At 37.7% G+C, this 24,075-nt stretch overlaps 1 protein-coding gene across 1 annotated transcript in view; it reads left to right on the plus strand.

Annotated features, from left to right (window-relative positions):
- The first annotated feature begins 6,207 nt into the window (after positions 1-6,207).
- NK7.1 (homeobox protein NK7.1) overlaps positions 6,208-24,075 on the plus strand; it is a 354,714-nt gene continuing 336,846 nt past the window's right edge. Inside the window, exon 1 of the mRNA XM_083134871.1 lies at positions 6,208-7,651. Within this exon, the coding sequence (XP_082990997.1) occupies positions 7,078-7,651 (574 nt within the window). The 5' untranslated portion in view covers positions 6,208-7,077. The remainder of the gene's footprint in view (positions 7,652-24,075) is intronic.

The raw sequence follows: 24,075 nt of genomic DNA on the forward strand, positions 1-24,075 counted from the left end.
GAAACATTAAAACAGTTTGTGTTTCCAAAATAATGCAGCACTATGCCTATCTACCCTTGTGTTATGAACTTTGAAGAGTTTGATAAGAGCTTGTTATAGAATTCAAGGTTTATCTTTTACTGTTATGTTTGCAAAACATGTAAAAAGGGAATTAAAGGATTTTTTATGGTTTAGACTTTTGCCTTTACGAATGATAACAGTTCGTTTGAAATGCAATAAAAATGACATACATACGCACCACACACCCCCAACAAATATGGAAGCAAGTCACTTTATCCAACCTCGCAACAATATTCCTTCTCGGATATTTTTAATAAGAGCTATGTTTTTGTCAATTTCACGCTAAAATACATGGGTCGTAAGGGGAACATGTGATGTCTAGCTGATTTTCACTTAAGATAAACTAAGGATTTAGTACGAAAATAGCGTTGTGTAGATTTCCGAATATTTTTCTTCTCACACCTACAGTGTTAGAATTTCCGAAATATATTCTGAGAAATTATGTAATATTTTAGGAATACATTCTAACAGATTGTGCGTGTAATGCTCGCACTTCAGATATTTTCTTGGGACAGTTTATCTATACATTTATCCTGTCCTCTAGCGGGAGTTTTTTCAACTAGGATATTCCAAATGACTTCATTCGGTTGAAACTAAGAGCATGAAATCAACAAATTAACAACCTTTCTTGTAGGTTTTCGGTAAGCTAGATAGTAGATTGTTTGTAGACATAGTCCATGTTTTAGGATGTAGTCACGAATTTGTGTCATAACAAGATCTACGGAATAGCTTTTCATGAAAAATGGCCGATGTAAGGAATAATTTCATCCTTATTCCGAACTGCGTCTACGGAGTAATTTATCTCGCATATCTGTGCATCAGTGACGTTCCGTAGGTTATGGTATTACATGACGTACTGTTTTTAATAATGCTGAAGTAGAGCGAAATATTATTTCAGCAAACTGAATTTAAAAAACAGCTCGTTCGTTGAATATGTCACTAGAAAACCATCTATATTTTTAATATCATTTTTGCATGTAACTGACCTAATGCCAAATTCTCCCGAAGCGGGACAAGTGTCCCTGTTGCCCCTCGCAGGACCTACAGACTCTGCGTGAAAGTTGCAGTGATTTCTTGCCGGTTTTAGTGGAAAACTCACAGAGTTTGCAACATTGATAGTTTATGCGCTCGGCTTACAAAATCTTCACCGACATGCAAACTCCACACTTTCCCAGTTAAAGCTCTTTCGCATTAATGTTATACAATCTTTTGCCCAGCGAGCGAGCTATTCGGCAACCGTGGAAGAGAAAAGGGGAGTGGGGAAACACGCTGCATAAAAGGGGAAAGAGGCGAACTCTTTTTACAAACAAATAAATATCATGATTCACAGCTCAATACCAGGCAATTAGGAGGAAGAAGATTGGTTTCCCCCCACTCGGGACACCCACTTAAGCTAAATCGGCGATGCGTGCGCAAGGGAAACGATCGTTCGTCTCGATTGGCGAAGGGTCACATAACGTTAATGGTTAGAAACAGACAGTCATTCCACGTTTCTCTGCTAATGCATTAATTTGAACGGAAGCGCTCCGGTGGCAGTTTCTGGAAACTTGCAAAGGTTGTTTTCACATAAACAGGAACGGTTTAGAACTTCATGTGTTTCTCTTCTCTTCAAACTTATTTATCCAGGGTAGATGTAGCTTTTTGTGCACAGTGGCGTAACCGGGAATGTTACACGGAGGATAATCGAAAGGGGAAAACGTTCTTTTTATGGGTACCAAGTGGCGGCGATTAGGGGGCGGGGGCAGTTGCCCCCCACTTTTTGCAACTTTTGCTCCCGCACTATGCTAAACCTTTTCTGCCAAGGGAAAGTCCTCTAGTTTGCCCCCTAGTTTTGTCTCTTTGACCCCCCAGTTTTGGGACCAATCGCCACCACTATGGGCACCCTACTGGGCATTTATGTGTGTGTGTGTGTGTGATATAACCAGGTTGGCAGTAGAAGTGTAGAGATCCGGGAATTTGTAAATTTTTGCCGGGTTCGAATTCCGACCTGGGCATTGGTGTACATTGTGAGTGTCTGCATCAATTTCATCATATCATCACAACACTCATTCTTACATTCGCGATTAGTGGCAGAAAACCAAATCACTCAATGAAGTCTTGCAGCTCCCAAAACAGGCAAACAAGTAACCGATCTAGTTAGTGAATCTTGTCAGCATAAGGTATCTGCCCAAGTTACATCTTTAAATAATTTTGTAACAATTTTTGAATCTATTATTTTAAGACTCTGCACTTGAAATCAAATTGCAGTTTTTACCACGTTTGAAATATCCAATTTTTGGCTATCTTCAATGCATTCTTTTTATCCAGTGAAGGACCATTTGCAGATGTAGGCGGGCTATAGTCCTCTTCCTAACAACCGCCCCCAAATTCAGGTCGGTTTAGCTTACTTTGTTATTTGGTAGTGATTGCTGCTACAACCTTTTCAAGCATTCCCATTGGCTTCATTGGCTTGTAGCTTTTTGGGGTAGTAAATAATCTGTAGTGGTTAGGTTAGGCTAGTTGGGTTTGGTTCTCTTAGAAGAAGAAGACGACGAAAATGGTTGTATTGTTATTTCATCAATTCCTTCGCGAAATTGGATACGGATACACTCTCTCAAATATATCTCCTACAATAATTCTGCAATGCACTACATCTCTTCCTACCAACAGGAAATGTCACTTTTTAACTTCTGTTTTGCATTTTCTATACTTAGCGTAAAATTTTCTTCCACTTCTGACTAATCGTGACAATGAGGAAGTGTTCCTGATTGGCTGAAAGTGAAGAATGGACACTCCCAAAGAACACACATTCCCAGACCTGGACTTGAACCCGGTAACTTCGATGACAAGACCGAGTCGGAACACTTTTAATTTAGTGTTGGGGTAGCACCAATATGAATACATCTTCATACATAATGTAGTAGTATATGAGTTAGTTGTTACTATAACTAACTAAATCTCTAGTCTTCTTAACCCGAATGTTTATGGCTGCAGCAACACAAGCCTTCAATCTGTCCCTATCCTGGGCAAGATCAATCCAATCTTTTCCATCTCCTTACCGATTTCCTTTCCAGGGACCTCCCAAAGTAGTCCCCACCCGGAGATCCGAATTGGGGACTATTTTACCTCCGGAATATTTTACCTTGGGAACATCCATGCCCTCATGTTGCTGTTACTTGACATAGCATTTTTACAGTGCAGACTGGTTAGCTATACGCCTAACCCCCAATATGAATGGTAGTTGTTGCTATATTCATTTTAACACTATCTCGGGAAATTTTATTGCAAATTTAAGTGCTTATTTGGCGATATTTTTAGTGAGTATGAATGTACAATGTACTTCTTGCTAAACGACTGTTGCTTAGGAACCGCTTGCGCCGTGTCGTTGCCCAGAACACAGCGAGTACACAAAAGAATGATGTGAAAATACTCATAACACGGAGCTTATTACAATGCAAGTTCCACTTACAGGCTATAAAAGCTACAATGGCGCTATGAATCGCCGACGTGACTAATCGACGGTTAGATGATTACAAGTCGAGTCCATAAGAAAACAACAACGTCTTATTTGCTTTGAATCAGCAAAGCAGTAAGGAAAGCCGAATTTATCATTTCGAAATTTGGGGTGTAAGGGGTGTCCTTTTCTGAAACGCACGCAAACAGTAGCGCAACCACAAGGGTGGGCGTTCCCCCCCCCCCCAACCTTGGACGGGAATCGATTCTTGGCGGGGCAAGGGGTGCAAACATTGACTGCCAAGAACACCTGCAGGGGGCACAGAGGAGTAATTGCACTCCTCAATTTCAAATTTTATGCAAATACATGATACATTTCGTAAAATTTTCTTCCTCGCTTCGCTCGCAATGCTACATTTTCTTAGTCTTATCAAGTTCAGAACCGTAGCTGGGGGGAGGCGAACAATCTAAAAGCAAAATTAATGTCAACTTTGAAACCTGTAATATACTCAATTGTGTTAGCAATTGGCATACAAACCTACTAGAATGACCGCACGAACAGCTCTGGAGACAGCAGTGACTGCTCTGACGTCACTTATTTATCGCCTGCTGTAGACGCTGCGCCAACAGCGCCAAACCTAATGTTCCTAACCTAATCGCATGATTATTCATTCTATTATATGACTACGTGAGTGGGCTAGTTGCTCTTCATATCACAAAGTTGATGGTGTCGCTAGAAACTGGTTGACTTTGCCCGTTGGCGGCGCTCTTGAAGCATTAGCTTCAGCATGAGGTAATCTGGGGTTTGTCATTATTTCAGGTCTGTCAAAAAAATTGATGTAATCTGACAAGGCAAGTTATTGGGGTCTGGAGTGTTCCATTATAGCTTGTTATGAAATTAGTAAGAACTGACAAAAAGATCAAAACTAGTGTCTTGCGTTACTGTACTTCTCTTGCTTAGAAAGTTTTATACGAAATTTCGTTATTATCTGCAGAAAGTATCTTTATTTTTTTACGTGCTTGAGTGACAGAAACCTGTTTGTGCAACATAGTGTATTTGCTATTGAGCCTAACTACACAGCGATTATTACAACTCTCTAGATAATTGTTGTTGTCCCATTCTTTTTCTCGCTTTTGCAAGCGCATTCGTGTTGATTGTTGAAAGTAACAAAATATGTGTACTTGAAAGCTCAAATATTTTCGCGTGTGCTTATTGTTTGCCATGTTGTTTTGTTTGTTTATTTTAATCGTTTTTACATGTAAGCATCCATGTGTACTCACTACTATGGGAAAAAATACATGCATACATACATTTACGCGTATCACGTATCTCTTGTATTACATCATATGTATGCGTATGTGTGACCACAGAGATGTCCAACCCGGTAGGACCCTTGAACAAACCTGCATTCATTCCCCCAGAGATAAAAATTGGCACGTATAAATCATAATTTACAAATAGTAGTAAGCACTATGACAAATTTATATTTAAATATATATTTTTTATAACCCTCCTCATCGTTAATTGAAGTGACCTGTGTTGACAGATACTCCTGAAAATTCCTGTTTGTTCAGAATTTCTGGATCCCAATTCTAGATAAAGCTTTATTTTTCTATCTCTCTCAAGTAATATCCAAGGGTTTTCTGATAGTGCAGTGTTTAAGGTCTCGTGGATTTAATTTTTGCCAAGGGCATCAGTCTGTTGATTATCATAAACAGAAAATTCAAGTAAAATTTATACTAAGGGTAATCAGGACTGGACCTACAGTTTAAAGTGTGATATGAACCACCTCGCAGTGTTACTCCACCGGAAAAATTAACCTGGGACTACATGCTATTTCTTTTGTTTATTTAATTTAATCGCAATTCATTCCTATCGACGCGATTAGTCTGGAGAATGGTAAGTTGGTTGTGAAATATAATGCAGCTGAGTATAAAACACAATGTATATTTTGTATAGTTAGTGTAAATAATGGCTTGATGCTCAAAATAGTGTAAGTTAATTTAATTAGAATGAAATATATAAATTGATTAATATACATATGCACGCACGCACGCACGCACACACACACACACACACACACACACACACACACACACACACACACACACACACACGTTTTGAGTTTTGCAATAAATCCACTTCATGCACTGATAGGCTAATCGGGACTTTCAGTTTAAAGTGGAATTCGAATGCCTCCGCCGGGTATCGAACCCGTGGTCCTTTGATTACAATGCGACGACGTTATCACTACGCTATTGGGGACACTCATTATATATGTATATTCCAGTTACTGCTAGAGTCTGCAAAGAAAGAAAAAAGAACTGTAGGTCCTTTTCCTATTAACCTGTGTACTTATAATTGAATCAAATGAAACTTCACGAACAAAGAACCGTCATGTCGGCGGCCAAGCGCATTGAAAATTCGACACAAATATAAAAATACCCATAAATAACCTGTTGACAGTGGAATCTGTGTTAATGGAGATGGCAACACTGAAGAATAGCAGAAGCAAGCAGGCCGTTTTAACAGGGTGGAAGACTCTGCTGTTATTGACTGAATTGTAGGAGAAGAGAGGGAGGGGGTGGGGGAAGCAGGAGGTGGGGGAAGCGCGCGCGAGAGAGAGATGACTCTATGCTCCGAAGCGGGAGGGGGAGAGAAGCAGACAGCTACGGAAATGTTGGCGGAACGCTCGTAGGGAATTCAACTGCGTAATTTGGCTGCGAGTTGAAACGGTGGCGCTAGTGAGGCTGGATTAGGTCTAACTCCCCGTTCGGCGCTCGCACCGATTGCAGGGAAGGAGAGAAGAGGCAGTAACTGGGCGAACGCCGCCCCGAACGGTCGTCTATTGTGTGGCCGCGCGGACGGAACCATCACAAAAGGCAAGAGAAGAAATAAAACTCTCGTGGAGCCACGAGTCGAAAGTGATAGGAGCCATCATTTTTTTTCCTGCTCAGTGTGAATTTTGTCTTCGCACACTAGAAAGAGGAAAGTGTTCCAGAAGCTCTGGTGGGGGGAAAAACGTCACGAACCGCTGTAAACAATCACCACTTGTGAACGAATTGAAACTAGTGCTGTGTATACGGATACATACAGGGTTATCTTTATTGTGTGTGTGATTTCTTGTACAAAGAGTGCAAAACAAATCCGGTGCGTGTTTTTAAAAATAGTGACAGTGACGCGAAATCAACATTACATTCCCTCCCCCCCCCCTTCGACCACGAGGCATTGTTGGGGGTGTTGTGCTCTACATGTGACCTGGTGGATTGTAAACAACGCAATTTGCAGTGAGCGCAGCGGGTGGCACCAAGGGATGCGATAAACAGTTTAAACGCCGGCTCGCCCCACCAAGTTCTGTCGGCCTGCAGCGAGGCGACAGTCGTTTGTCTTTCAGCTATCATCGCCGACGGCGCGAGCGCTTGTTAAAGAGAGGAAGCATGTGCTCTGTGACAATGTGGGTCTCGCTTTTTTGAGACCGTGTTTTTTTTCCCCGGCAAAATGTTTGTGCGCGTGTTTTAGTGTGTCCATACTTTTTTTCAAGTTGGTACTGAGTGCTTTTTTTTTAATAAAAGGTGACTGATATAATGCAGCAGCAACATCATCATCCTTACACGGACACCAATTCGACCGGACACGGTGTTGCTCGCAACAATAACAACAACAGTCCCGGATTGTCAAACGGGAGCGAAACTCCGGGCGTGTACGGCCGGAATACGTCTCCAGCGAGCGTCCGGCTCTCGCCGAACACCGTCTTGTTCAACACATGGCACCCCCACGTCTACGCCAACCCCCCGAAAAACCCGACCCCACACTTCATAGCGGACATAATGGGGTGGCAGTCAACAAAACCCTCCCCGGCGCCTATCCTCATGCAGATAGAGGACAATAACGAGCCGCTCAATCTGACAACGAAGAGCAGGGACTCCTCGCCGGCCAGCACGCCCCCCAGAGCCACCCACACCCCGAGCCCCGCCTCCCAACACCCTCCGACACGCCCCTTCAGAGACCCCGTGAACGGTGCGGGCATTCTCTCGCCACGCCCTCCGCCACCCCCGCTGCCCCCTGTCCATACGGACAGGTCTGTCAACGGGAGGGAGGTCACGCCACCCAAGGCAGGTCATCCCAACCCGAATAGGACCGCAGGGCATCTCGGTAAAGGTAAGACAACTTTCCATGTTATTACTCCAATATGTTGCATGTTGTTCCTTAGAGATTGAGCTATGCCGTGTGCTACTGTCTACCAGTAAGGACATTGGTGTACCCAGGTCTTGTTCAGTTTTGTCTCCCAATCTTTGTTCAGTAATCGGACTGCGACATTTAGGTGACACCTTAAGATCTCGCTCAGTCCCCAACGTCAATTACAAACGGATATGAAATTTGATTTTTTCTGTTTCGGTTATTTTGCGTCCCATTTCCACTTCTTAGGTTATCAATGCCTTGACCAAGGTTCGAACCTGGGACTTTTGCCCTCGCATTACGTAACCCGGACCACACCACCATGCAGGGCAGCGGCTACCGAATAAATATAATTATATGTTGCTGATATAACGACGCTTTTTTCGTCTCTCTAGTTTAATCGCAACGCTCAGGGTGTTTTGGGAAAATTTATAAGGAGAGGGGGGTGACATTGAAACATCTTTAACCCGGTCAGGACTTAAACCCAGAATCTTTAGTGGCGAGATCGTGCAGAGCACTTAATGTGTAAGAAAAGCATTCAACTTAAAATCATCACATAAGCTTTTAAAGGTTTTAATTAATATGTTTGTATTTCAAGTATATTGAGATTAAATAAGGAATGTTTGGAATAAACACAAACAAACGTACACGTGTGCCTTACTCGAGCTTCTAAAACCGCCAGTTTCCTATCAAGCTACGCTGGCCGCTATAGACCGCAGAGATGGTAATTCTTTCTTAAAACCACATGATTTTTGGACGAACTCCATTTATAGTGTTGTAAGTACTTAAGAGATAAAGATGTACACAAAATTTAGGGAGTTTAAAATCAACTTGTTTACAAATCGAAAGCAAATGAATATTCTTGCAAATCATAGGAAAACAACAAATATTTACACTCCTGCATACAGACGGTCACTGTCTCTGCGAGATTTCCACGCGTTCTTACTACACGTAAGATATGGGGAATAACCAAAGTCAACGAATTTGTAATGCGCTGAAAAAGAGTCTTTATTGCATTTCGGAATATGCTTCCGCTGAAACAAAACCGGATACGTGCAAATAGGGACTCGGATTTATATATGTATGTGGAGGTTTGGCCCCTCTCTCCCAATATACAATATCAGTTACAGTTATGTCAATTGCGAAATATTTGTTTTTTTAAATTTTCTGACCCTTTTTAAATAATTTTTCCCATCGGAACCCCTTTGAACATGAAAGTCTGTGACTGTAGCGTCTAAGCTCCCTCTCAAATCCGAAACCGTGAAAATACTAAACATTTAAAAATCAAATTCATCACAGCTATTGGAAATCCTGGTTATGGCTGTTAAAAAACAAGATGTTATATGTTTGTAACAGTAGTAGAACCCAACAAGAACATTCAACAACCGTACCCAAGTACAGTCCATATTACACACTACAATAAAAGCTAAAGCAACGTATCCGAATGTGAGAAGAAAAAATTACAAATTGTAGGCCGTATTTTCTATTTCTTTTGTTACAGTCAGTGTTTTCATTCATCTGCATGAAGGTGTAAGAACCTCGAAATCAAAGTTTACCAACCGTTAAAAATAAATATAGGCTATTAGACTTTATAAACTACAACGTGCTTTCAAATTCATTTGCCGTATAGTAATTAATCTTGCGTCTGAGTATAGTTTACGTTATTCATGAAATAACCAAAGTGTTTCACCAATGAGGCAGAAAAGCTTTTTAAGAATATTTTTTATTAACTGTTTCTATCTTAATGAGGATTATTTATGTACTTTTATTAACATTTTATTAGATCATTACGGCACCTCAAATACTTGTTCTAGTTTGGTTTCATAGATGTGCATTAATTGTACTTTTACGTTCAGTTGGATCGCCAACTGTTTTTTTTATTTCGATAAACATTGCAAGCAGAAATTTCACACCGTAACAAATGATTATTTTTCATTCAGTGCTAAATTTACTACTGTGATATATTTATGGCAATTTATTTTCTGGGATGTTATGCAGTAAACAGTTTTTTTGAGTTTGCAAAGTTATTAAAAGCACGCATACTTTTATATTTTGTTTAGTCTGTATTCGGTACTTACTTTATTCAAATAACCATTTACTTTTCGTCATGAAATTATAATCTCCATATAATTACACAAAAAACAATTGTAGTACAATTGCGCATTGAGTACTTTTAAGTTGATTGATTTTGAGATGAGTTTACACAATGGCAATATACTAATTGTAATGCTTATTTTCTTTTTTACTTAAATATTAACTATAAAACAAAGTTCCTCACGAAGAGAATTACTGACGCTCATTGATTTCGGGGTTAGCGCGCTGAAGGTGAGTATATTTTGTAGGGTTGTATGTGTATTACAATATCCATAAAATGCATGAAGGGGCGGACTGCCGTTGTCCTTGTACCTTTACAAAGGTCAAAATGTAAAATTCAAATACGAAAATTTGTAGAAGCGCTTCTCTCTGTTTTAACTTTATAAAATGAATAACGCCAACAAATGAAGATAACCATTTTTTTTCGAGTAGGTGATTTGTCCTAAGTACACAACTTTTTAGTGCTTGTCATTATAACAGGCCAGGCAAGAAGCCAACAAGTTGGGTTGATGCATATGTTAGTAGCGTTTTTGTCACCGTGGCAAAAGTATTTTTATTTGATACTAATTTGAGACGAACAAAAGACATAAATTAATCAGTAATATATTTTTCTTCATTGTCTATGACTTTCTACGAACGCTGGAGCAGTTTTTCAATTCAACGCCTGAAGAAATCAGCTGATTCGGGGTTAAAAGCGTCGTCAAGCCAAGTTTGAAGAGCGAGTGAGGGCGCCAAATCGGGGGGAGTAAGGAGGATGCGGAATAACTACCCTATACCAAGCTCCTGGATAGCAGCTTTTGTCATGTTAGCGGAGTGTGGGTGTGCATTATCGTGTTGCAATTGATGCTGTCTTCCTGGCCTACTACCTGATTTGGTTGTTTTCATTTAAAGCGTGCGGTATCCTGAACCTTATCTATGTAATACAAATGTCGCACGATGGTTGAATGGACATAGTTCATCACATTTGCTAATTCTCTAAGTCGACTGATGTGGATCCTCATGGATTAAAGCGTTTGAACTGTCTTCATTAAAGCTCAATGCTCTTCCTGAACGTGGAGAAATGCTTGTCAAAAATGCCCTCTTTGTAATGAAAATACCATTTCCTTGCCCTGCTTTCCCCGTTGGCATTCTCCCCGTACAGTCATGGACAGTTCTGGGTTGTAATGAATGCATTGACTTTCAATGGAATCATTACAACCCAGCAGTGTCCGTGACTGTACAAGGGGCAAATGTTTCGAACCGCCTCCGCTGCCTTAAACTCAGACGAAAGAATATGTCGGAAATGTTATTCCCCCCCACTGGGCACTTATTGTTCTTTAGCCCATAAATAACACCGTCTTTCTTCAAATCTGTAAAATTCAATGCGTATTCACAATCACAACAATGCCACTCCAATTGATGAACATTAAACGATGAACAAACTCCTAACACCGCAGTGTTGCCAAACCAAACACAAACGCTACGAACTAATGCATCAACCCAATACTTTTGTTTCTATTTTCGAGAGGGTTACGTCAAAGAGACATGATTGAGCATTATCAACTGATTTAGGTATTTGTTTCGTTGAAATTAAAAATATAGATAGAAGTATTAACATTAACACGTAATAGGATTTTTTTAAAATAAACAAAACCGAAAATCACGGTACTACTACCCACCTTGTGTCACTTTATTTTAACTTGTCAAGGCCGATCAAAATGCACTAAATCGCACCTGTATTAATAAAAGGTGTAATTTATACAGGTGAATCCGGCCGGAGTTTTCAAGCAACCAGACCAGATCAGATGACGTTACGTGGCGAGAAATAATATAAAAATTGCGCATTCTAGAACTGTTGTCTTGTTCAAGTTTGTACTCACGGAAATTTTCGAACGTAAAAAGTGGTCGTCGAGCACACGTGCAAATTCCAACTCTGTATTTGAAGTTTGCATTCTCGTCCAGATATAAACGGAAATAATTTCCACATCCGATCCTTTGCATCAACGTGATGGCGGATAAACAAATGACAAACACGATAAGTTCCTGTCCGAAAACTCGATGGTGTGGGCAATATAATAAAACTAAGGCGAAATCTATTTTGTAAAATTATAGATTTGTTAATGTTTCGCTGCGTATTGATTTTTAAAATTCATTAGTAAGTTTATTATAGTATAACGTAACACAAGTAAATGTCAATATCACATTACCGAAATTATATCAGTTCTGTCACTATGACGCGGTATAACCATTAGTTTTCCTTCACTTTTGCCTATATCTTTGAAAACAAATTGATAAGCAATTTTTTTAAACATGTTACAGAGAGAGAGACTTTTGTACTTTATACAGAGTCTAATGAAGACCTTGCTAGAAAGTTGAAACGTTAGTACAGTGGGATCCATGAGTATTATCGTGCAAATTGTCCATCACCATGTTCGTGCATTTTATTTCACCCAATAAGAGCTTCAAGAATTAAAAGAAAACTCAAAACAAGCTTTTGACAGCTTCTGCACCAGCATACATAAAAATCCATCGCTTAAAAACACATAGGATGTAAGATAAAAATTAATGAAAATAGTCATGGACAATTTGCACGGTAATACTCATGGATCCCACTGTACAAAGAGTCATGGACCGATTTAAAATAAAAAGAGTGTGGCGGAGTGATTAATGCTAGGACGCTACAAGCTCAAGGATCAAATGCTCGAATCCCGGGTGAGACTTTATGAATTTTTGTATTTATCGTTATCGTCATTGTTTTTTACGTTGAACCTAAGACTTGGTAAATAATTTTTAAATGTCCAATATATAGACCCCTACGTACATACATTATTCACGAAAGCACGTACATAATAGAGTAAAAAATGCATTGGTAGAAGAAAAAGTACTTGCTGTATACAAATGAGAAAAACCTGAACAAAACATTATGTATGTAGTTATTAAATAAATCATATGGTTTGTTTTGTAAAAATACAGTATGTACAGAAGCAGTAGCGTTAGAGTTCTAAACCAGTATTAACATTTGGTCACTCAGTTGAAAAATCCGTAGAAATGACTTTTAGTGCCTATACACACTAACGACTATAATTCTCTGTATAATTCCGAAGAATGTATTCGTAAAATTATGCTTCTAAGCTTATTATTATTTGAAGTAATTTGGACAGACACTTTGTTGAAGAACATTTATATCTAAACTAACTGTAACATTTATCAAAATTCTAGTACATTGCCGATAAAGCGTAAACGCGTAATATTTTGTAGGTTTTTTTACGAAAATTGTACTGAAATTCCATGTTCAAATAGTAAGTGTTTATTTCAAACATACAGTTAGAAAACTCTGCGCCTATTTCTACACCGACAAGCAACTTAAATCTAAATACGTAACTCTTTTGCGCTTCTTAATTTACGCTTTATAAGCATTAATATTTTTTCTTGCTTCATGTGTCGTAATTTAAATGGTACTTAAACTACGGAGATCATTCACAATGTTGATGCGAAGTTCCCCTCGTTGTATTTCGAATCAACCCTATGCGCAACAAAAATGCGAGGTTTTAACTACAGTCTGTTACTGCATATCTATGTTTAAAAAACGAAGAATCGCGAACCATAGTGTGCAGTGGGATCCATGAGTATTATCCTGCAAATTGTGCACCACCATGTTCGTACACTTTATTTGACCCAATAAGAGCTTCAAGAATTAAAAGAAAACTGAGAACAAGCTGTTGACAACTTCTGCACCAGCATACATAAAATCCATTGCTTAAAAACACACAGGATGTAAGAGAAAAATTAATGAAAATAGTCGTGGACAATTTGCACGGTAATACTCATTAATTCCACTGTATATACGTCCTCGATATCCAACGATTACAATTATACAGTGTATTACGTCATCACGTGGAGGCTTTTAACTTTCTGAAGAATTAGAATATTGTAATTTGAAGTTTTAATCAATGAATCGATAACACATGTGTTAATGTATATTGAATCATCTTTGTAAATCCTTAGTTGGACAAGAAGACGTCTACGCTTGTTTTCTCCAAATTCGCGAGGAACTACGCCACAAGAATATTCCCTAACATACAAAACATCGGACGAATAAGTGAAATATAATTGTGCAGTTAATGAAATGTTCCATATATTTTCAGAAAGCAATTAACTTCTAGCTAAAACGAGGTGCATTGCGGAAAAGAAACCAAGAGTTAATCCATGTCTTTGTTGGACTGCGCATCGCTGTTTGAGTGTGTGAACACGACACGGTGCTATAGTTTTATGCCGCTAACCAACGCACCGTAGCTGCTAGCGAACGTTTCAAAAATAGTTATTATGCTGCTAATTATTTTCGGCGAATATCTGACAGTATTTAAGTAGTGAAAAAAAATAATAATACGTTATCTTCATGCATGGCGAAGTTATTCGCATCGAACCAACTTCTGAAACAGGCTTCTTCAAACATGTGGCAACACACAACAATAGACCTACGTGGATTGCGAATTTAAAAGCACTTAAAACTTGCAAATAGGTACCAAAGAATATGAAAATCTACAATGGTATTCGAAATGTTATAACTGAATGTAGGTTCCATCAAATATAGAGGAAGGAATCTTCAGGGATCATACAAACTTAAAAATTGAGATTCATAAAATTGTACGCGGTGAATAAAAGTTTATAGCATCTTTAAATAAAACTTCAGAATTGTAATGGGACTCTATTTTCATAATTATTTTAGATTTATGTTCTCTATAGCTGTATATTTGTAAATTCTGACGGTTACAATTGTTGCAAGATTTTCTGATGCACGTGGAAGTAATTATGGGTAATGATAAGATGTGTTCCACAGGAGTCTAAGGAAGCTTTCAGACCGAAGCGACAAGCGACACGCTGGTTTCACACCGAAGCGACAAGGTCACTTCCAGTCTGTAGAAATGCATTTATAACCGATTATTGTTAAGACTTTTCCTCCGGAACGAATGAGGAGAAAGAACACTTCACTCCTCTCTTAAGTAATAGACTGTTCGGGACTTTTGGCGCACAAAGAGGGCAGTCGGCGAAAGAGAGTTACAACGTCTGGTCTTTGTGGTTGAAGTCCGCGCGTGCGTTGCTGGAAAAACGCGAAAAAGTTTGCAGTCGTTCGAGCTGTTGACATTTTTTAGTTTTCATCACCGCGAGACCCAAAAGTGCTTAGATAGTTCGAGCCCAAAGGAGAACACGAATGGTGAACTTGTAGTTTGAAAGACGAAAAGACTTGTAGTGTGATGAATCGGCGAGAGGTGACTTCTACCGGACTTTTTAAGGATACAGACAGGAGGAATGAAGTGGAAGTGCTAACCAGAAGTTGAAGAATACTAGTGCTCAGTGATTTGATAGTGAATATTCTTTAAGTGTTGAGAGCTCTCAAATATATGGCCTTTTTAGCGTCGATCGTTACTAGTTAAAAGTACAGCGCTGAACTATACAACCGTGAGTAATAATTTTCAATGTGTTATATTAGCTTCTATCTTGTGTTAGTTTTTAAGTATGGTTACATTTTTTGAATCTTCGCCGATACAATCGGGGCACTCTCCGTAAATTCCTGTATCTGAACCTTTCAGTATAAATCAGGTGAAGGAGACTTACCAAGAACCTCCTCATAATTGTTTAATGTTAATTAGAACTTCAGAAATAAAAGTTTGTAAAAGGTTATTTCCTTTTCTGCTTTATACAGCAAGTCAGGTTTTGTAAAAAACTGAAAACCCTATTTAGCTTGAACGAAAGCAGACAAACGCATTTCGTAAGCAAAATACAACTTTTAATGTTATACATTCACTTCACATACGCTACCAACAGACCAAGGCGACTTGATGCACGATATTAAAAAAAACGGCCCAGTCCGAGCGACACATGTCGCTCCGGTCTGAAAGCTCCCTAAGGGGGCGGCCACATTATAAATACGGCCCTGATTGCGTGCATAGACTGTAACCGAAAAAGAAGACGGAACAACGAGGATTTTAGTGTAGTGGTCTCTAGTGTCGAGAGCTCTCGTGTTTTAATCCCCACAAGCTTGACCTTCTGATGAAAAAAATCCCACTAAAGTTTGAAAAGCGCTAATTCTTTCTAAAGGCCGGCAATGTAACCGTAAGTAAAAAGGTTACTTTTGTTATTTATATAAATATATGAGAGAGTGATTTTTTCTTATATTTCTTCTACCAAGATAATCTAAAGTACTGGTGTCAACTCTTGTATTGAGGTTTACTCACGTAAACCAAGAACCACCAGCGAATCAGTGTGAACCTTTAAATTTCTGTGAAGTTATTTCTTCTTCTGTAATACAAGAAAGAAAACTCAATTGGTTATTCTTTCCTTCTTAAATTAAAAAGTATAATAATATTTGATATCAGTTTATCTCAATCGTTCTGTAGCTACAAAGCATAGCTCAATAGTGTAATAATAAGAATAATAAACTAAAATCACGTCTTATCATTATATGGTGCCGAAACCCGGGAGTTGCCTTAGATTGTCTTGGTGAAAATAAAAAAAGGGTAACAGGCATTGTGTTGCGTCGTTGTAGGCAATGTTTATGTAAACATTCATCGTTGTGTTGTAACTTTGGTCAGTGTGTGTCGGCAACATGGTTCACACAAAAGGAAAGACTCCGTCGGAAAAGGAATTCGCACCCGAAGTGGAATGGGGCGAAATATTGGATTGTTGTGGACGATTGTTGAAAGCAGATGGAGCGATAGAATGTTTGGGTTGTAAACAATGGTTGCATAAAGACTGTGTAGGAATGAGTGAGGAAGAGTATAAATAACACGAAACTGACATTGGTAAAGCCTTTTTCTTCGAAGGGTGCAAGAATCGAGTTGAGAAAGAACCTACCGTTGAAGTAAAAATAACGGAAAAAGAACAGGGTGTTTCTAAAGAAAGTGACAAAAATGTAACTCACGTTGATGTTGGTCAGGAAAAGAAAAATGAAATTTTAAATAAAGTTTTGTCGCTTATGGAACAGAGTAGGCTAGCGCAGGAGAGCTTTTGCCTAAAATGGGAAGAAAATATGGAACAAGATAAGCTGAAATGGGAGAGATTGTACGAAAAAATGGAACAAGATAGAGAGCAAGATAGGTTAGAACGGAGGCAGAAAGAGGAAAAGGATAAGCTTGTGCAGGAGGACTTATACAGAAAATTGGAGCTGAGACAGGAACAGAATAAATTGGAACTCAAGGAAATAATAAATGCTTCCATGCAAAAAATAAATGACAAGATGGAGGAAAGACTAGGCGTTTTGGAGGTGCAAGTCTCTAGGATAGAAAAAATGGAGGACGTTATTCAGGATAATAATGCATCATGTCACGCCGTGATAGATAAAGTAGATGAAGTGAAAGATGATTGTAATGAGGTCCGTGAGAAAAGCGAAATGATAGAGGATAATTCTGATGAAGTACAAGTGGCTATAGAAAATGAACAAAGAGAGACAGATTGGAAAGTACAGATTCTAGAGGATCAAGTTTGCGTGTTGGGAATGAAAAGGCAACAAGTTGAAGATGAGTCACTCGGAATACGGCAATCTCATGAGATAAGTAAAGAAGAACATTTTCACGGAAAATCTGAGAAAAATGATGTTTTCTAAACTTAAAGAATGTATAACTTTAGCCATGACAATACCGGAAATGAAGGAAGAGAAGTAAAATGAGGCTTAGATATATTTCAGTAAATAAAAAGAAGAAAATGAAGAGAAATAAATTGAAAGCTGCAAAGAGAGTTGAGAAAGCGTCAGTGAAAGTGAAGAAGAAAGTTCGTAAAAGATCTAAGAATGTCAGCGCAGAAAGATCAGACACAAGTATGAAAAAGATGAAACAAGAAAAGAGAGCAATGCATTTATCTGATGAGCGTGAAAGAAAGTCCCAAAAGAAGCGAGACAGGAAAGAATGGAAGAAAGTTGCTAGTGATGATTCTCATAGTGAGGAAAATATACTAATGGACAACTGGAAACGAAAAGAAAATACTTTAAGGATAAGAGAAAGTTCAAATAGTGTTGACAGATTGTTAGTTTCCCTACTTGAAAAAGTTGGAAGAGGAGGAAGAAGAAATTTCAAAAGCAGAGAAAAGAAGAAAAAGAAGAGGGAAGAGAAGAAGAGGAATACGAAAAAAATACATGATAGTGACGACAAACAGGAATATTCCGAAACTGAAGATACAACAAAGACTGATAGATCTAAAAATGACATTCTAATTTGTTGGGTAATATAATAGAATGTAATTATTAAGTTAGTAAATTTTAAAGAAAAAATAATTTTTCATTTCTCTTGATGAGCATTTTGAAAATTACTAGTTTATGTAAATTTGGATAAAATGATGGAAATTGTTAAAATGTAAATAAGCTGTTAAAAAAATGTGTGTATGTTGTTATGAGCCAAGTATATTGAAATTTGAGAAAATGAAAAGAAAAAGTTCTTTAATGTCAGTTGTTTTGTATAAATTATGTGAAAACTAGTTGTAGTTCGATGAAAAAAAAAAGTATTGATGGTTTTGGTAGAAGTGCTCTTAAATATTATTATTGTCAATGAGCGGGTAGATAATGAAAATTTCAATTTGAAAATAGTTTTGTAATAAAAAAAAATAAAGGAAAAGGAAGTAATAAGAGTAAAAATGGAAGTAAGCCTCAAAATCGTTAAGAATAATAAAGAACAAATGAGAAAGATGAGAACAGTCATGCTCAGAAGAAAGTTATTTGAGGAAATTCTTTAGAAAGGAAGGTTAAAGTGCATTAATAGAAGGATGAAGTGAAATGAAGTATTGTACATATATGAGATAAAAGTCAGTGTGAATTAAGATAAGGTGCGATGGACACACACGACTACAAGGTCGAAGGCGGACCGGAAATGTTGAAAAATAGGTCGAAGGCGGACCGAAAATTATTGATGATATTAATGTACATTCTGATATTGAAGTAAAACTTTATGTCCAGAAATCTGTTGCAAGTCTGATAATTATATGTTGTTAAGAAATAGTTTGTTAAAGAGATAAGCGACGTATTTTAAGATATAATTTCCTGAAATTAGTAATTGGAGCATACTGATACTTGAAAGAAGAAAAGGAAGATAAAGGTCATGGCAAGAGAAAGGAGTTTTTTTTAGATTAATTTCATGAAGTATGATGATATTTTGTAAAGAGAGAAATCAAAATTTTGTCATATTCTACACTTCCCGCCTGTACCAGCTCTAGTAAATATTTTGAATCACAACCTGTACAAAATATAAAATTATGGAGTTATAGTAACAGTAAAAGGAAAATTTATGTGTATGAATTAAAACAATTCGAAAACCTGCAAGACAATATGTGATTCATTAATGTTGTGTAGTAATGATTGAAAGTTGATTTTATGTAAGATATAATGATATGTGAACTATGATGATGTATATATATTGGAAAGTTTGTGTATAATGTTAATAGTGCAGAGACGAATTCAAGGATAAAAATTTGAACTTTTATTGTCGTGAATTCACGTGAAATTATTGTAATTAATTATTATGCACACATTGAGTAACAAAGCCATATTATGTGCTACATATCAAGGAATGTCAATATGGTTATGTATACCTTTAAAAAGAAATGAGAACTGTAATATGAGTTTGAAAAATTGTATATACGAGGTCTGGTCAAAAAATTCAAGGAGATGAATATACTCTAAAAGACATTAGCTCTCCTTGATCAGTCCATCTAATGTCTCTTCGGGGAGGGGGCATCTGTAACCGATTGTTTACAGACCGTTCCGGGAAGAAAGAATCGAAACACCCCTTTTTGATATAATAGACCGAGTCCGGTACACAAAGGGAAGTAAGCGCTCGTGGATTTGCGCGCGGAGTAGTTGCAGGAGTTGGCGCGAAGATTTTGACGGGAAGGTGGTCGCGCAAGTTAGTGCTCTGTCCGTCTGGTGAAGTGGTAAAGTCAGTCGGAACACCACGCTAGTCCGCCGTTGTTTGCAGAAGCACTAGAAACGTTAAATTGGCATTAAGGCTCTCCGGAAGAGAGATCATGCGGAAGTGAACTCTGTCTGCAGCAGTTTTGCAGATTTTCAGTCGGTGAAGCCGAGGTTGCAGACAGAGAGGGAATTTCTCCAGCGACAAGACACCGAGGTTCATCGGAAACAAAGATGGAATGACGAAGACAAGATACCGAGGATCGTCGGAAAAAAGAAGACGGAACAACGAAGATTTTAGTGAAGTGGTCCCTAGTGTCCAGAGCTCTCGTGTTTTAATCCCCACAAGTTTGACCTTCTGATGAAAAATCCCACTAACGTTTGAAAAGCGCTAATTCTTTCTAAATATATGAGAGTGTGATTTTTTTCTTATTTCTTTTACCAAGATGATCTAAAGTGCTGGTGTCAACTCTTGTATTGAGGTTTACTCATGTAAACCAAGAACCACCAGCGAATCAGTGTGAACCTTTAAATTTCTGTGAAGTTATTTCTTCTTCTGTAATACAAGAAAGAAAAGGTAATTGGTTATTCTTTTCTTCTTAAATTAAAAAGTATAATAATATTTGATATCAGTTTATCTCAATCGTTCTGTAGTTAAAAAGCAAAGCTCAATAGTGTAATAATAAGAATAATAAACTAAAATCACGTCTTATCGTTATAAGACTTCGGTGTACTTTCCTCACGTTTCTCAAAACGCAAGGCCAGAAGAAAATCTCGTCGAGTTTCGCCCTTTTGCTTAGCTTCTGCTCTCAGCTTAAAAATTCCGGCGTCGTACTCCCTCCCCTCCCATATCGATATTCCATGGGAGTGGGCCTTCTGCGATGTATTCGTTCAGAAGTCAGCAATAAGAATCGAAAGAGACAGAATCGATATCTCGTTTGTAAGAGGAGTCGCTATTAAATCCTATTACGGAGAGCAGGGGCTTGTGCGCTGAAGGGTTTTGCGATAGGGGGATGAAGGAGGGGGGCAAGTTACTGCGCACTGCTCAATATTGACGACGTTGCCATCTTTATACCCTTCCAATTTGTTTGCAAGCGCGGGACAAGGATTTTTTTTTTTTTTACAATTGGGATTTTCGTTTTGGTTGTCCTGACTTTTGGACGAAGCGGTTTCGAAGATTCGAAAAACGCTTGCTATGACCGTACATTGATCACTGTAGGGCTAGGATTTTGATGACCTTAAAATTGCCAAAAAATGACCTTTAATGAATGCATTTATGACCTAATAATACATGCAAGAAAATGCCCTATAAACTTAGAGAAATGACCTAAAAATTCTGAAAGATTTGTGCAACAAATAAACTACCAAGAGAAATTCAAATTACAAATTAACGTTACAGTATCTATCACATGTGCATTGCGTATGGAAGTACAAGTAAGAAAGTTCACATTTTGCCATCTTTTACACTTTAAGTAATGAGTTGCAGTACAGAACGAAAATCATATACAAATTTTCAAAAGTGAATGATTGTCGGTTGTCGGACAAGATAATTGAATTGTTACACAACAGCTTGTATCAACAATACTGCACAGAATTTCTTTGTTTCTTCGAACACAGTCGTTCAGAACTGCGCTGAAGGCAATGAGACGAGAGTCGGGAACCTCTCTGCTTCAAAGGGTTACATTTACATGTAAAATGTCCCTTCTTTCACGAAAAATGCATAAGATGACTTTTAAAAGACCGAAAAATTACTTAAACTGTTTAAAAAGTTTTAAATTTGACACTTACTCCAAAAAGGGGCAAAAAATGCAAAAAAAAAAAGCCCTAACAAAGCCATCTCAATTTATTCACTTACGTGTAAAACACGTTCCTATCTACTTATGCAACGTTTCTGCCTTACTAAAAAAAAAAGATGCAGTTACATCAAAATCCTAGCCCAGTATACCCCCTAGCTGTGACTCAAGCCCGCAACCTTCGGAGGGGAAGCGAGGCGGGTTCTAATTGAACATAATCTAAGGAGAGGGGGCAGTTTGGATGTATTTTCATATTTAGATTTTTTTTTTTTAGTCTAGTGCCTCTACCTATTAAAAAATTCTCTCAAATTGTTGCGTTACAATAACACTCAATTTAAAATGCATGATTTAAGGTTTATTTATTAAAATTCTCAAACCATTTTCATCTAAAAAATACTATATTGTGTAAGCACTGTGCTAAATGAAATTTTCCAGTGGGGGGGATGGGACTTCAGTAACTACTCTCCAAGTATCGGAATATTATGTAAATTCTGCACATAGAATTCTGCAAGAAGAACGAAAAATTAGCAACCAGAGGACGGATGCAGGAACCAGAGAGGGAATTGCCCCTCATCCCCCTTCAAATAGTATCCTATGTACATACAGTTTCATGGTTCCCGTTCTTTTTACAAAGATCTGACAAGCCAATAAATAGTACACTTAACTTCCCGTGTAAAAATTAAGTTCTCATTCTGAAAATTATTGATGATGATGATGATAATAAATATGTTAGTTCACACAGTTGAGAATAAGTTTTTTAATTTGAAATATTGGAATCTGCCACTCAGCATGGTCAGCCACCAAGGTGGATAGTAATGTTATTATTTGTACATAAATGCACTAATATAATATAAAGACGCACACAATCATATTATCACTGAATGGCAATCACTATTGCAAAGATCTTTACCGAGCATTCTATATATTCCATTGCATAGCTGTACTGAACTTTCTTTTATCTCTTCCTGTTATTTTATTTTGTAAACATTTACATTAGCCTCTTTTCTACATCTAAGAGTAATTTTAAGCATAAGCAATTTTAATTCAGGTAAAATTATCATGTACAGTCACAGACACTTCCGAGTTGTAACAACCCCATTGATTTTCAATGAGATCATTACAACCCAGAAGGGTCCGTGACTATTTACTGAAAGTTTCTAACGAGACTGAATTTGCGGAGAACAAGTCTCGACAAGCCTCGTATCGTATCGTTCTCGTCTCGTTTTTTAAACCTTAGTCTCGATCTTGACCGTACTGTTGTCTGTTGGGAGGAGGAAGGTGACTTCTCTAGCCCTTTTAATTTGCATACTAGTTGTAAAAGTTCTGGAATTGAAGGCATCCAGTTAGTGAATTTAGATATGCAATTGAATATTGCCTCGGATTTTCGTGATTCAATTACTATTCAATACAATGCATCGTAGGTGCATTGTAATTGCAAAAGATAAACCATCACTGAAATCACTCAATCTGTAATCTGCTACTGATCCAAAACTGGCATAAAATCACGGTGAAAATAAAAGTTATTATCAAGTTTGTCTTGTGATAAATCCCCATCACTACAGTGATGCCAAATGAAGATAAATCTTCCTTGGCGCACGGGAATGTATATAGAGTTTTAGGTGAAAGGGGAAATTTCATGAGAAATATAAGGAATGCAAAGAAATTTGAATATAATCCGGTTTACACATTACATTCAAGTTCATTATTGAATGAAATACATTTTCTATCGTCCCATACCCAAAAACAAACCCTAATTTAAAATTTGGCCTAAAAAAATAATATCTTCCCAGTATTACCTGAGTTTTAAAATTATTATAATAGTACGGCTAGTAAAAACCTAACGTTTATGTAACTTATCGTAAATTTTACTCAAAGTATAAAATTTGCCAACTAAACAAAATTTTCAGTCATTCCTTCCTTATTTTCATTCATTGAATCAATCGACTAATACTTATGCTATTTGCTATTACTAGTAATAGTATTAACATTAACTATTATTGTTATTAAGTTTAGCTGATAGTGGTGAGTTCATTTGTTTTTAATAATAAAGGGAAAATTTGGAAGGATTTGATTTGAATTTTGTTATTTAGCGTCGCTTTTCTTCCACTTTTGGACTAATCACGACGATGAGGATGAGTTGAAATGATGAAATTGATTAAGTGACACAAAGAACACCCATGTTTAGGCCTGGATTCCTACCCGGGACCCCTGGCGTCGTAGCACGCGTTGCTAACCTCCCCGCCACCGAGGTCGGCAAGATGGAAGGAAATCAGAAATTTTACACATTTAAAAGAAAAAATATGCTTTCTGAATTTAGCAACACTGCTTCAGTAACGAGGCGAAATTAAGAAGACAGAATTAGTAATCAATTTTTTAAAATGTGAAATTTTGGAAAACGGAAAATCGAATTTTCAATAAAGTTTAAAAATGTTTAAATTCGGAAAAGCGATTTTTTTTGGGGGGGGAAACGGTTAAATTTCGGCAAACCGAAAATCGGTTTTGAGGCAAAGTCAAATTTCATTAAACCCAAAATCAAATTTCGAAGCTACGTTAAGTGAAATTCGATTAAACAATTTTGCAGTATACAAAACTAGTGTGTCCAAAAAAAATTCAGCAGCATGAATAAATATCAACTCCCTCTCTTTCTGAGT

This window comes from Lepisma saccharinum, chromosome 1 (assembly GCF_977018435.1).
Source record: "Lepisma saccharinum chromosome 1, izLepSacc3.1, whole genome shotgun sequence".
NCBI lineage: Eukaryota > Metazoa > Arthropoda > Insecta > Zygentoma > Lepismatidae > Lepisma > Lepisma saccharinum.